Below are 13116 nucleotides of genomic sequence, written 5' to 3'. Positions count from 1 at the left end.
AAAATTAATGCTGTTTATTTTATTTTGCCTTTGTTAAGATTTTATCTATTAAGCCTTGTAAAACAGATCTACTTTGAATGGTTAACAATGAAAATATATTAAAGGAAAAAATTGTATTTCCTAGGAAATCCCAGGATCCAAAACTGGGTGCAAACTGGAAACCCTAATTGCAATGCATTGGGAGACTTCAAGCTAAAATGCTCCTGGTGCATTAGGCTGCAAATCCACAGGCACTCGAAAACACCACAAAAAGTTCTCTACCCGTAATCTGGATGTCCAGTATCAAAGTCAGGGTGACTCTTGCTGTATTTGAGGACTGGTTTTTCTATCACTTTGTTACTAAAGCCAAGCTGTACTGCCACGAGAATGGGATTCCTTTCAAGATTCTCTTAATTTTGGATAATGCCCCTGGTCACCCACCGCACTTAGATGATTTCCATCCCGATGTTAAAATTTTTTATTTCCCTCCAACACAACTTCACTCATTCAGCCAATGGATCAAGGCATAATATCCAATTTCAAGAAATATTACACTCGCCGTATGTATAAGCAAGCACTGAAGGAAGTAAATGACCCTGGTGTGACCTTATGTGACTTCCGGAAGGGTTACAACATTTACAATTGTATAAAGAATATTGATGCTGCATGGTGCAAGGTAAGTGACATAAACATCAATAGAGCATGGAAAGCTATATGCCCACACTTTATCATCAATTTCAAAGGATTTAATCAGGAAGAGGAGGCAAAGGGAATCATTAGCAGTCTCGCTGACATGAGTGAAAAGCTACAGCTTGACTTAGGGGAAGAGAACTTTAAAACAGCTATTTGAGTCTCATTCAGAAGAGTTGACGAACGAGGTTTAATGGACCTGGAAGAAATGCAAAGAACCGAAGAACATCTTCCTTTAAAGAAGTTTGAAACAAAATTGATGGCAGAGGAGTTTTCTCTTATAGAAAATGCTTAACTATTTTTGAGAATCAGGATCCAAATGTTGAGAGATTCTCAAAAGTAGCAACAACCATCAACAAGGATATGCATTTTTATCATGTCATATACGATGAAAAGAAAAAAAGCAAACTTTCTTAAACAAATTCTTAAAACCAGTGCTTTCAACCTCAAAAGCTTCACCAGCCCCGTTACCTGCTTCCTCCCCAAATTAAGAAGAATGTGATGCTGAAAAAATCCCTCCCAAAGAAAGTGATGCTGAAGAAATCCTTGCCGAAGACGACATTGACGCTGATGACATGCTGCCCCTGTAATTCCACACTGCCCCATCCCCTCTCATCCATCACCTCAAGCCTATGGTACCAGTTTCAGAGTAAGAAAAACAACTGTACTTTACTGTATCATTATCACAATTTATTTAGGTTTTATATATCACTTGTATTAGTAAAGTACAGTACGGTAAACCCCCGTATTCGCGGTCTTACTATTCGCAGATTTCTCAGTTCAACATATCTACCCATTATTTGCAGAAAATTCGCCCATTCGCAGTATTTTTCACTGAGAAATATTCACTAATTACTGTATTTTCATATTTTCATGACTAAGTGCACTTTTTGTGATAAAACTATTAAAATATTCAGGTATAAGTATTTTTACAGGTTTTTTTGTGTTTAAACTATCAAAATAGGCAGTTCTAAGTGTTTTTAGAGGGGTTCTAAGTATTCATGAATTTTAGCTATTCACGGGGGGGTGCGGTACGCATCCCCCGCGAATACAGGGGTTTACTGTACTCTATAAATTGTACTATTATCATCACAATTTATTTAGGTTTTTTGTGTCATTCATATTTATAAAGTACTCTATAAATTGTACTATTATCATCACAATTTATTTAGGATTTATGTATCATTCGTATTAATAAAGTACTCTATAAAATACAGTGCAGTACTAGTATTGTGTTTTAGGATGAAAAAACATAGTACTGTACGTATTGACTTTGTGTATAGCAAATTGTACTTACAAACAAACCAAAATATGAACAGCCATTCAGAACATAACTAGTTCGTAAGTAGAGGAGCGTCTGTATGGTAATACTGAGATCTCCAGACAGTTTTAATAAAACTTCAAGGGATGCCATTTCAACCTTTGTTCACCAGTGTGATTTTGTGTTTTTCCTCTCAGCAAAGGGTGATCAGTAAGTTTTCTTTGGTTTCTACTGGAGTTAGTTAGTGTTATAAATGATTTGTTTAACCAGACCTCTGAACTCTTTTAGGGTTCTTCTTGGGCTGGAAAAAGAAGGGGGGAAAGAGTACATAAAAAATTAAGTAATTAAATAAGTAAATAAATAATAAAAAAGGGAGGAAAAAATTAAGATAAAATAAAAAATCGAGAGGGAAAGAAAAAAAAAAAGAAAGGAAAGGGAGGGAAAAAAAAAGGGGGGAGATTATATTCTACTTATCAATTTAACTTTGTTTAAGAAGAGAATGATATTATTAATTGAAAAGTTATTACCTTCTGCTAGAATATCCTTTATTGATTTATTTTGTAAATAAGTATTTCTTTCATGATGCCATCTGGGACAGTCAATCAAGATATGTTTGATTGTTATTGGGATGTTACAACTTTCACAAGTTATTGGATTTGTGTGCGGAGTTGACATCAGATGACCATGTGTGAGTCTGGAATGTCCTATTCTGAGTCTTGTTAAAATTACTTCATTAATTCTTTGCTTTTGGGTAGAAGAACGCCACTTTTTAACTTCGTTCTTAATTTGTTTTAGTTTGTTTTGAGGTATTTTGTCAATCATTTTGCCAATTAAATTAAAGGTTTAACTGATGCTAGTCAGTCTGATATGCAGTTGGGGAATTGGGTTTATCTGCTTTCTCATTACCCTCAATGCCTACATGTTTTTGAACTTTGGTTTGTAATTAACTGATGAATTTCATGTTGGATATTTTGGACAAGGTGATTATTTGATTTAAATGATCCTATTGCTTCGGTTTCTACTGGAAAATCAGTCTGGATAGGATACTGAAATTTTCTAAGTGGTACCTATACCAGCTTTTGTTTTGCTTGAAGGAGAGTTCCCAGCACAAATTTTAATTCAAACACAGGTTAGGTTTCCTTCAGTGTAATTTTGTAAATTTTTTATAAGTTTTATCTTTGTAGGTGTTGGTATAACTACTTAGTTTATAAGTGATAGGCTAGCTACTCTTTTCCTAGCTACCATCCATTAAATTTACTACTATTTTTAGATTTTACCTTTGAACTTCAGTTTAATTTTTTATTGAAAGTACACATAGTATGGAATGCCTTTATTTTTTTTTACCTTACACTAACTAGTTTTATCCCAAGTTAGTTTTCATTCAGTTTTTTCTAACTTAAGGTATACTGCACTCTACTTTGGTTTTTATTTAGCTGCCAGCATGCATTTTCTTTTGTTAAATAAAAGTCCTGAGGCATATTGACAGCTTCATACTTTATTATTTTGGCTAATTTTGTTGATGAATCACGAACATAGCTGCAAAACCTACACCAGCAACAGATTTGGTGCCAATGGTGTAAACAAGCACAGCACTCATGCATTATGGTTTGTTCTAAATACAAGATATAAAATATCAAGTTTATTTTCTAGAGGTGAGAAATTTACAATGTAAACTGGCATGGAAGAATTGCAGATTCAAAATAGTTGTTTACATTTCAAATAGTAGTTTCCTTAGCCAAAAGAAATAGTCATGAATTTCCTTGACATCATCTGATATCATCAAAATTTCATAGGGTGCTCTCTTTACTATATAAAAAAAAACCTCCTTATGAAATTTGGGAGCATCTAGAACCTCATCCAGCTTTGTGTTAACAAAGCTCAAGAGGAGTCTAGTTAGCATCCCTCAATATATCTGCAAGAGGAGAAAACTAAATGCTACTCTGGATCTGAGGATCCATGCCTTATGAAACAAATAATATTTCTGGTTCTGATTCTATGCAGACACACAAAAAGCATTGCATATTTCTGAGTCAACTTAAGCAGATTAATGACATTTATAAGTAGCTGTTTGTAATCTGCACTCCAGAGGTAACAAGACAGATCACATCTCTCTGAGGTTAATAACTGGATAATATAAATTTTCATAATAAAATTTATTATTTGGATACTTACCTTCTGTTAAAGAAAGATAGTTTATATCTCCACACCAATAAGTAAATCAGCATTCAAACAAAAGATCGAATGGCTGCCCAGATGACTGTCTAGTACACCTGTTCTCCACCAGGTGTTTCAAATGTTTTAGCTATTGTAAGAATTGTAAGTTGTGGGGAGGCTGGGTGGAGTCTACTTTAACAGTAGGTAAGTACCCAAATAATAAACTTTATTATGAAAATTTATATTATTTGGGATGGATCTCCCCTACTGTTAAAGAAAGTTGATTCCCACATTGAGAAGAGGATGGTGGGTAGTGCAGCTGAACAAAATCTGCTCAGCCAATCGAGCTAAAGGTTTCTTGCATGAAACCCAAACCATTCTTACCTGATCAGGAATCCTATCTGGATCTTACCACCACCAGAAGTTGGATTCCATTCAGGAAGCAAGGCTTTCATATGTGTGCAGCAAAGAGCAGCCTTGCAGAAAAAATTGCTTCAATTCAGTCAGATGAAACAGAAACGGCGTGAGGGGACCCCAGTGCCTGAGTGCAAAAGCCCTATAAAATGACAGTCACTGAAAGTAAATACCTTTATGATATACAGGTACACTTCTATACTACACTGTACTTGTACATGCTCCCCAAAATATTAAAACCCGGGATTTAAAACAAGAGCCTAAAAGATTGCTCTTTCTTTGGTCCAGGAAAAGACTCTACCAGCTACTAGTAATAGTGTAAGAGCCTTACTGTTTTCAGACAGGATTTCTGCGTGCTTAAAGTAGTGAGTGGCAAAACCAAATTGCACTTCTACTGAGCCACATTAATCCTATTGTCAAGCAAAAAATCATCATAAAACTAAATGAAGTTGCAACAGCTCTCACATAATGAATGTTTACCTTCAATGACGGTAAAAGGTATGGAGCTAGTTCTCATGCACTAGGTTAATCAAATACGTCACAGAGAACCTTGTGTTCTTTGACAAAGACATTCTAGGTTTCTAAAACCACAAAAGGTTAACTGTGCCTCTTCCAGGCTTAACATTTGACAAAGTCATTCTAGGGTTTTCTAAAACCACAAAACAAAAGGTTAACTTTGTCTCCTCCAAGCTTAACCTTTGACAAAGATATTATAGTTTCTAAAACCACAAACCAAAGGTTAACTTTGCTTAACCTTTGACAACACTCTAGGTTTTCTAAAACCACAAAACAAAAGGTTAATTTTGACTATTCCAGGTTTAACCTATCTAAGTTTTAACTGCCCTAACAGGACAGAGAAGTGTTTCCCCCTCTTCCCAACCACAGAGGTTACATTGGTATTCTTACAGTTCTCGGAAAAACTTAGCCTTAACATCATTCTCAGCTCCAAGGCAAAAGGATAAAATAGCATCCCTTTACAACAGCCTTAAGGAGAGTGCTTGCAATAACTTTACTCTTTTAATTGCTGATAGCACTAACTAAAAGAGTTTCATAGTAAATACTTCAACTGAACTCATTCCAGAGACTCAAAAGGATCTACAGATAAAATTTAGAACAGCGTCTAAATTCCACAGAGATTGATACCGAATTGTAGGGGGTTCAATCTCAACTGATCTTAACACTTAAAGGTGTTAATCATCAGCCAGATCTAATTGCACATGAAGCAATACTGGAGAAAGCATGGAATGATAACCTTGAAAGTAGACAGTGAAAAACTCTTACTGTTTCTACGAAAGCAGGGAAACTTTGATGTCTACAGGGGTACAGGTGCTGAAAATTCCTTTAGAACAGCATCCTGAGCAATACACAAACTGCTGCTTCAGATACAAGGTTGTTTTCCACTTGATTAAGGATAGAATCTATGACACCTTTGAAAATTCCCATATTGGGAGGAGACAGTTGAAAGTCTCCAAACGGTCAAGTGTCAGATGAGGAAATAAGTGGAACCACATAGAATTTGGTAGTTTGAGTTGATGTCCCTTTAACAGAAGAATAAGATGATGTCCCTCTAACGGAAGAATAAGATAATCTAGAAACTAGAAAGTCTGAAAATCATTCCCTTTGAGGCTACTAGGGCTCTACAGGAGTCACTGAGCAATTCTTGTGCTTCAAATTTGTTCAATACTTCCTTAGATTAGACAAAGAGGGAAGACATATGAGTCTGAATCAGGCCAAACTTAAGAAACGCATCCACTGCTCAAATCTGCTCTCAAATCTGAATGAACTATTGAACCATTATCCTCTAATGCCTTGTGTCATTTAATTTTATTCTTCCTGAATCCAATCAAAGAACCAAAAACCTGTCTTTCTATGAACTTAGTTATCATGATTCATTTCACTCAAAGATAAACCTACTAGTTTCTGAATAAACCTTAGAATCTTGATGGTCCTTCCACCACCCTGACATCTTGTAAGGTTTACCAGGTGTAGGGTTGACCATTCTATGGTGTATTGTAAGTCAGTGTAATGACACTTGTCAAAATTTTTTGTTTTGTGTTACAAGATAGAGGGAAAAAAACAAAACATGGATGCAGGTTTAAGAATAAAATAGTCAACCCTTAATTTTGGCATCCCTCCTAGAGAACAAAGTGACAATGATGGTCCTGGATTATTTACAATTTTAATGAAAGTTTGCTGCAAGTTGTAATCTCTTATCCTGAGACTGTATTGTAATTGTTCCTGATTATTCTGACAAAATCTCCAGTGAGGCCATGTTTTTCACACAAAAAGCCCTTACCACATAGGAAGCTTCTTTAAGGGCCAATATTCTTTGAGAAGCAAAAAGTGCCTACTCATCTTTCAACATACAAGCCTGGAAATTGCAAGTATCCCCAGATCACCAGATAAGAATGTACGGAGGAGGAGTTAGGGAAGTTAAATGAAAATCATAATGCCCCGTGACTGAGCCAGATGAAGCAAGTTTCTTGGCCTTTGGAATACTGTCCACAGAGTTGGCCAACATGAACCAGTTAACTCAGTAGAAAAGAATTCTTGCTTCTAAAAGTCAACACCATCCGCCTATGGGCAACAAATTCCTTGCGAATGCTTACAGAGGCGAAACAGTGGGCTTTGAGCAGCAATACCTCCTCTGCAAATACATCTCAAGGAACTTGCGTGACTGTGGAAGTATTGGTATGAGAAAAATATCTACTGCACATCCATCGTAATATCTGATTTCTTTTGGAAAGCCACTGAAACCATGCAGGAAAAACCAAAAAGCATTGGGACAGACGCATAAAGTTGTTCAGTCTTGATACGTCCAACACTGGGCACCAATCTCTAGTTCCTTGTGGTGCTAGGAAAAAGTCAGAGGTAAAATCCCATTAAATTACCAACACCTGCTCCATTTCATTCTCTCTAATTTACAACCTTACCCTAAAGAATGATATACTTCTGCTGGAGAAGACACAACAGGACAGCAATAAGAGACTGAACCAGTGGAGGGGGACCTAAAAGGATTTATAACTCTTCTTCAGTGCCTCCCCCACTAAGGTTCTGCTCTTAAGTCTCTCCAAGCATGCCAAGATGCTTGCAATTGGCCATCTACCAGAACCTGAGGGCTGAATGAATCCCCACAAAGTATAAAATATGACTGGTACCATTATATCCTCCCTTATCGCCTTAAGGAGTCAGATTTTGAAGGCAACCCACAGAAGAAACCAAAACAGCTGCCATATTCTGTGCAGCACAAGCCTCTACTACAGATAAGAGCATACTGTAAGTGTTCTCACTTCTTCCAAACCAAGCTAGTATAAGCATGAAAACATTAGCCTGCAGTGTCAGAAACGGATTTGATGGCACAAGTTAAAAACTAACACTCTTCCTCGCTAAACTCCCGCTGGTGCCAAAAACACTGGAAAGCTGTCTCCACAAATTCTCTAAGATGGCACCACAAACACACTAAGCTGGTGCCTCAACCTCTCTAAGCTGACACAGAAAAGAGGCAATTACTGTATACTGAGCAAAACAAACTTTGTTTCAGCATGTACAAAACACTTATCAGTCTCAAGTTCATCTCTTCAAAGGAACGAGGCAAAGAAAACAAATCATTGACTGAAGATGGTTCAAGTGCCTGTAACATAAGAGCGTTTCATTGTGACTTAAAAAAAAAACCAGAAGACAAGCGCCAGCACACTTAAAAGGAGCTTTGTGTGCCAGAATACGAGGAAACTTACGAAACATGCTCTAATGAAGAAGAAAGATTGGGCTCTTTCTCCAAATACTTAAAAGGGAGCTGAAGAGTTCAAAGACAACCGAGACCTGTTCTCTACAGGGCCTCTTTCCTTGACTAAATGAGGATAAAGCAAACTACAACATAACATCAGAATAAGTACAACTCACTACAGACATATTATTAATAACACTGTCTATACTATATAATTAGTCATGTCGGTGCTAACAACCTCATACTATGAGCTGATGATGGTAGGAGTCTCATACGTTGTGAAGATTAACATTTACCAAAACAATCTTTTAGCTAATGCATCAAACGAGCCTCAGGGCATGAAAAAAGGAGAGGCAGGTGAAGGAAGGCACAGAACCACATTGCCTCAAGAGCCGGCATGGTTCATTGGCAGCAGACTCTTCCAACTGTCGCTGGGCAGTCCTAGGCTCGGGCTACAGACGGGCATGGGCACCGACACCTTACTTCTAGGGGAACATGAAAATGATCATACAATATGGAGAGACAAGAAACAGTTCCCTACCCAATTCAAGACAAACCTTGTACTGACCAAAATGACAAATTTTTAAAAATAATTTGTATTTTTCCTAACATACAAGCTTGAGGTCTTTACATATGGGATTAACTTTCAGCGAGCTGGAAGTCCAGCTGTTAAACACTTGCAAGGCTGGTTATGGTAACAGTTACCATAGTAGGGGTGGAAGCACCGCCCACCCAGTCAGTATACATTCAGTTATGTGCAGTTTACCTTTTAGCGAGGGGTGGTAAGAGGTGGGCCCTTAATGTAAAGACCTCAGTTTTGTATGTTAGGAAATACAAATTATTTTTAAAAATTTATCATTTGTTCCTACAAGAATACAAACCCTCAGTCTTTACACATGGGAGACTTACTTTTGGAGGGAGGATTAAGAATAAATCTCTGAATTGACTGGTAGCTTGGCTCACCTGGGTACTCTCTTCCTGATCATGAAAGAGCAAAACAAGAAGGCCATACCTCTGATCCACCAAACAAGAGAGATGTTCACTCTTCAGACTTCTGGGCATTTCGAATTAAAGGGATGTAATATCCTTGATTCGAAAAGGTTTGGATGAACCCACAGTGTCGGGGGCTATAAAGCTAAGAATAACCAACTGGTTTGCTCATAGTCAAGTCCCTCTCTCCCCTTGCTAGAGAGAAGGAAGGATATCCATCTACCAATACAAATAGTTAGATTACAGATAGGATACTCAGTCATCTAGATCACCTGCATGCATGCCAGTCCAGCATGTGATGGCTCGTTCATTGTTCCTCTGCCCACTGGAAGAGGAAGGAAGACAGGAGAAAGGGAGGCCAGTCCCACACACGCCTTCTCCTAGCAGCCACAGACCTTAGGCGAGATGCAACCTGTCCTTCAAGATCTGGGTGAATTAAATGACTTGTTGAGCATCCACCATAGGATCCTAGGAAAAGGAGTCCCAGGACCTATGGGCAACATCTCAAGGTAAAAGGAGATGAATGTGATCTGCATGATTACATTTCATACTAGTACTAGACCGACAGGTTTTTCCTGAATGCGACGGACAGACCGATGCCCCTGGCCTTGAAAGATCTGGTCCAAAGAACACTGATGTCCACAGAGAAGTTGCAGGGAACGCTCATTTGATCATCTCACTAGTCAGAGAAATGACAATTTTGAACACCATTTCTCAGCCAACTCGAAGCTAACAAATGAGTCATTAGCGTAAGGTTGAAAGTCTTTACGAAGGCAACATAGACATCATACTGTCATTGGCACCACAGGACCAAGGAAGTGGAATGATCCATCTAACTGACCACTTTCGAAACATGTAGAATGACGAAAGATGTAAGCTTCCAGATGTAAATGGGTACCAAAGGAGTGAGAAGACAGAACAGAACCGCACCAACTTTAGTAAGTTGAGAAAGAAAGACCATGATCAAGCTTCTTTTGAAGTTGAATGAATCTGGAAGTCAAGGTGTCCAGATCAACTGTCCTTATCTCCTGACTTCAGCGAATAAATGTTGTAATGACATCAGAATATTATCAGTGACTTTCATCTCCTAAATTTACTATCTTCATAATTATCGCTATTAGATTCTTCATCATTTATTCAGATTGCAGAGGGTAATGAAATGACAAAAATAAAGAATGAATTCTGGCGATCACTCAGTACATCTGAACATCGCTGTCAAAACGTAATCAAAGCATGCCGCCATCTACTGAGGAAAATGAACACTAAACATTCACTGACAGGAACATTTTCTAGCATAGATAAAGATTTATGCCTGTGCTTCTTACCTCTGCATCACCTGATCTCATGGGTGGCATATCGAATGGGTAAATATACAGCTATATAAAAAAATTATCAAAACCATATCATTTGTAAGTCTTTCAAGCATTCTAAGAGTAAGGAATTCGTGCATTACCAAATGTCTCATTGTTTTGATTAAAAATTTTGACTTGGTAGAGCCTCTTCAAGTGGAACCTTTAAAAAAATATATTTATTCACTGAAAGTTAATATTGAAAACATATTGGGCTTCACTTATTTTCATTACTAATAATTATTTTCATAAAAACAAAAGAGATATGGCAAATTTTTGCTGTCGGGAAGTTGTAAACAATACATGGCACCACCCTAAAGACCATGCAATGAACCAATGGTGGCTGACCACAAAATGCCAGTTTTAAGAGGTTCAACTGTACGCTTTTCCTGATCCGAAAGGAGAGTGGAAGGCAGAGCTAAAGAGGAAGTCTCAGTACTAGCTAAAGTATTAGCAAAGGAAAAGCCTAGACTGAGTAAGAATAACTAAACACAAAGGACCAGGAGAAGGGGGAGAAATGACATGTTGGTGACCTAACTAGTTGCTTTGCAATCTATCTGCTTCCCTTCTCTTCCTATAATAAAGAACTTAAGCAGATACAGCTGGCACAAGGAGTGTGTGTATCTCCTCAAAAATCAACATCAACATCCTTCTAGCACAGTAATCATTCCTACAGAACCTGACATTCTTAGCCTTGATTCAAGTGGAAAGCACCCTAAGAAAAATAAACGTACAATACCGTGATAGCAGCAAACAGCCAAAACCATGAAATACCAACATGTGGCTATATGCAACAGCAGCAAGGAGAATTCTAACAAGAGCTAAAACATTTGAAACACACCTGGCCAAGAACAAGTGTACTAGACAGTCATTGGGTCACCCATTCAATCTTTTGTTAGAATGCCGACTCGCCTCTTGGTGCAGAGATATAAGCAATCTTTAACAGTAAGTAAGATTCATCCCAAATAATAATTTTTATGCTACATGAGTTATGCAAAAGTTTTATCAGCCAATTGAATAACATTTCTAGCTACCCAGGGTTGGTCCAAAAGATTTCTTCTTCCATAAGGTGGGAAACTGGAACACAACAAGACTTTATAAAGGGAATGGATGAAATGTACAAAACAGTGAAAGTGAGGATCAAAAGTGACACCATTACGAAACCAATCCAAATGTACGCTAAAACAAGTAGTGTGCCATACTAGTAAAATTTTCCCTTACCTTCAAGAAGTTCAATGGTGATTCCAGAAACATACATGTCCCACCATTTTTCTTGTTTAGCTGTTCTTCCAACCCAGTCTGAGACTTCAAATTTACTAAGCTTCCCAGCTAAATACATCAGTGCAATAGCAATAATCTCAGGCTCCCACTGTAGACACAATGTTGTGCACATGCTGGAATATGAATACTTTAAATTATTAATACTGTATTAGTCATGTGTTTCTAAGTAAGAAAACATGTACAACTCCATTAAGAGGTGTAGCTGTTAGAAGAATCTGATCATAAATAATTGTTTTATACAACTCAGCAAGCTTTACAAGTTGGTAAGAATCATGTCTTAACATCATCATCATCATCACAATAATAATAATACAGGCAGTTCCCATTAACGGAGGGGGTTCCACTCCCGACAGTATGACAATAACCAAAATCCACCAATAACCAAAAATCGCTGATAATAGCGCCGATCCCTGGTTATCGGCGCCGCTGATAAGTGGGGATCAGCGCTAATAACCGGGATCAGCACCGACAACTGGGGGATCAGCGCCAATAACCGGATCGGTGCCAATAAACGAGAGATCGGCGCTGATAACCGAAGATCAGCACATATCAGTGCCGAAAATCCAGTTATCGTCGTTGCTAGACAAGTGCCGTAAAACTAGATCATGGTTAACTGAAGGCCACCGACAACTGGGGACTGCATGTAATAATAATAATAATAGTTTAACAATTTTTGGTTCATCAAAATAATAATCTTCAAGTGCTTTTCCAATATATATTGATACAGTTTAATGTACAGAAAAAGAAACACTTAAATACCTTTAATATTCATACATAACTCTATCTGATACAGACATATAAAAATATTTTTCCCATATTAGCAGGCTTTCAGCATACAATTGCAAAGAATTACATTTTAAAAATTTAGCCCCAAATATAACTTTCCATATATTCCACTGAATACATAAATGATCATGAACTCATAATCCACCAACAAATAGTTCCCAAAACTTAAAATTGCTCAGTTCTAATCAAATTATGAAGAACAAAATACAACTCAATCCTGAGTCAGCTGTAAGGTTCAGAGTACTCTGACTCCACAACTGAAAGTATAAACAACTGGCCTCTTAGAGATGAGAAATCACAGAAATGAATATCTAATAAATTCTTTCCAGTTTATGTGTGGAGACAATTTTTAGCTCTTTGTGAATTGGAGGATATAAGACTTTGCTAAGTACAGTGATACAATAAAAAACATGGGTCAACTTTCTCACATGAAAACTGTAGAAAGGTCATAGTAACTATGTAAAAACGTGTTATATCCAGCAAGGGAT

General features: G+C 37.4%; 1 protein-coding gene across 1 annotated transcript in view; it reads right to left on the bottom strand.

Annotated features, from left to right (window-relative positions):
* CycK (cyclin K) overlaps window positions 1-13116 on the bottom strand; it is a 42909-nt gene that overhangs the window by 4786 nt on the left and 25007 nt on the right. Inside the window, exon 6 of the mRNA XM_067116059.1 lies at window positions 11783-11955. Coding sequence (XP_066972160.1) covers window positions 11783-11955 — 173 coding nt within the window. The remainder of the gene's footprint in view (window positions 1-11782; window positions 11956-13116) is intronic.

The sequence above is a fragment of the Macrobrachium rosenbergii genome, chromosome 14, assembly GCF_040412425.1.
Source record: "Macrobrachium rosenbergii isolate ZJJX-2024 chromosome 14, ASM4041242v1, whole genome shotgun sequence".
In the NCBI taxonomy this organism is placed as follows: domain Eukaryota; kingdom Metazoa; phylum Arthropoda; class Malacostraca; order Decapoda; family Palaemonidae; genus Macrobrachium; species Macrobrachium rosenbergii.
The sequence above is the reverse complement of the archived record's forward strand: the minus strand, read 5'-3'. Positions and strand labels throughout refer to the sequence as shown.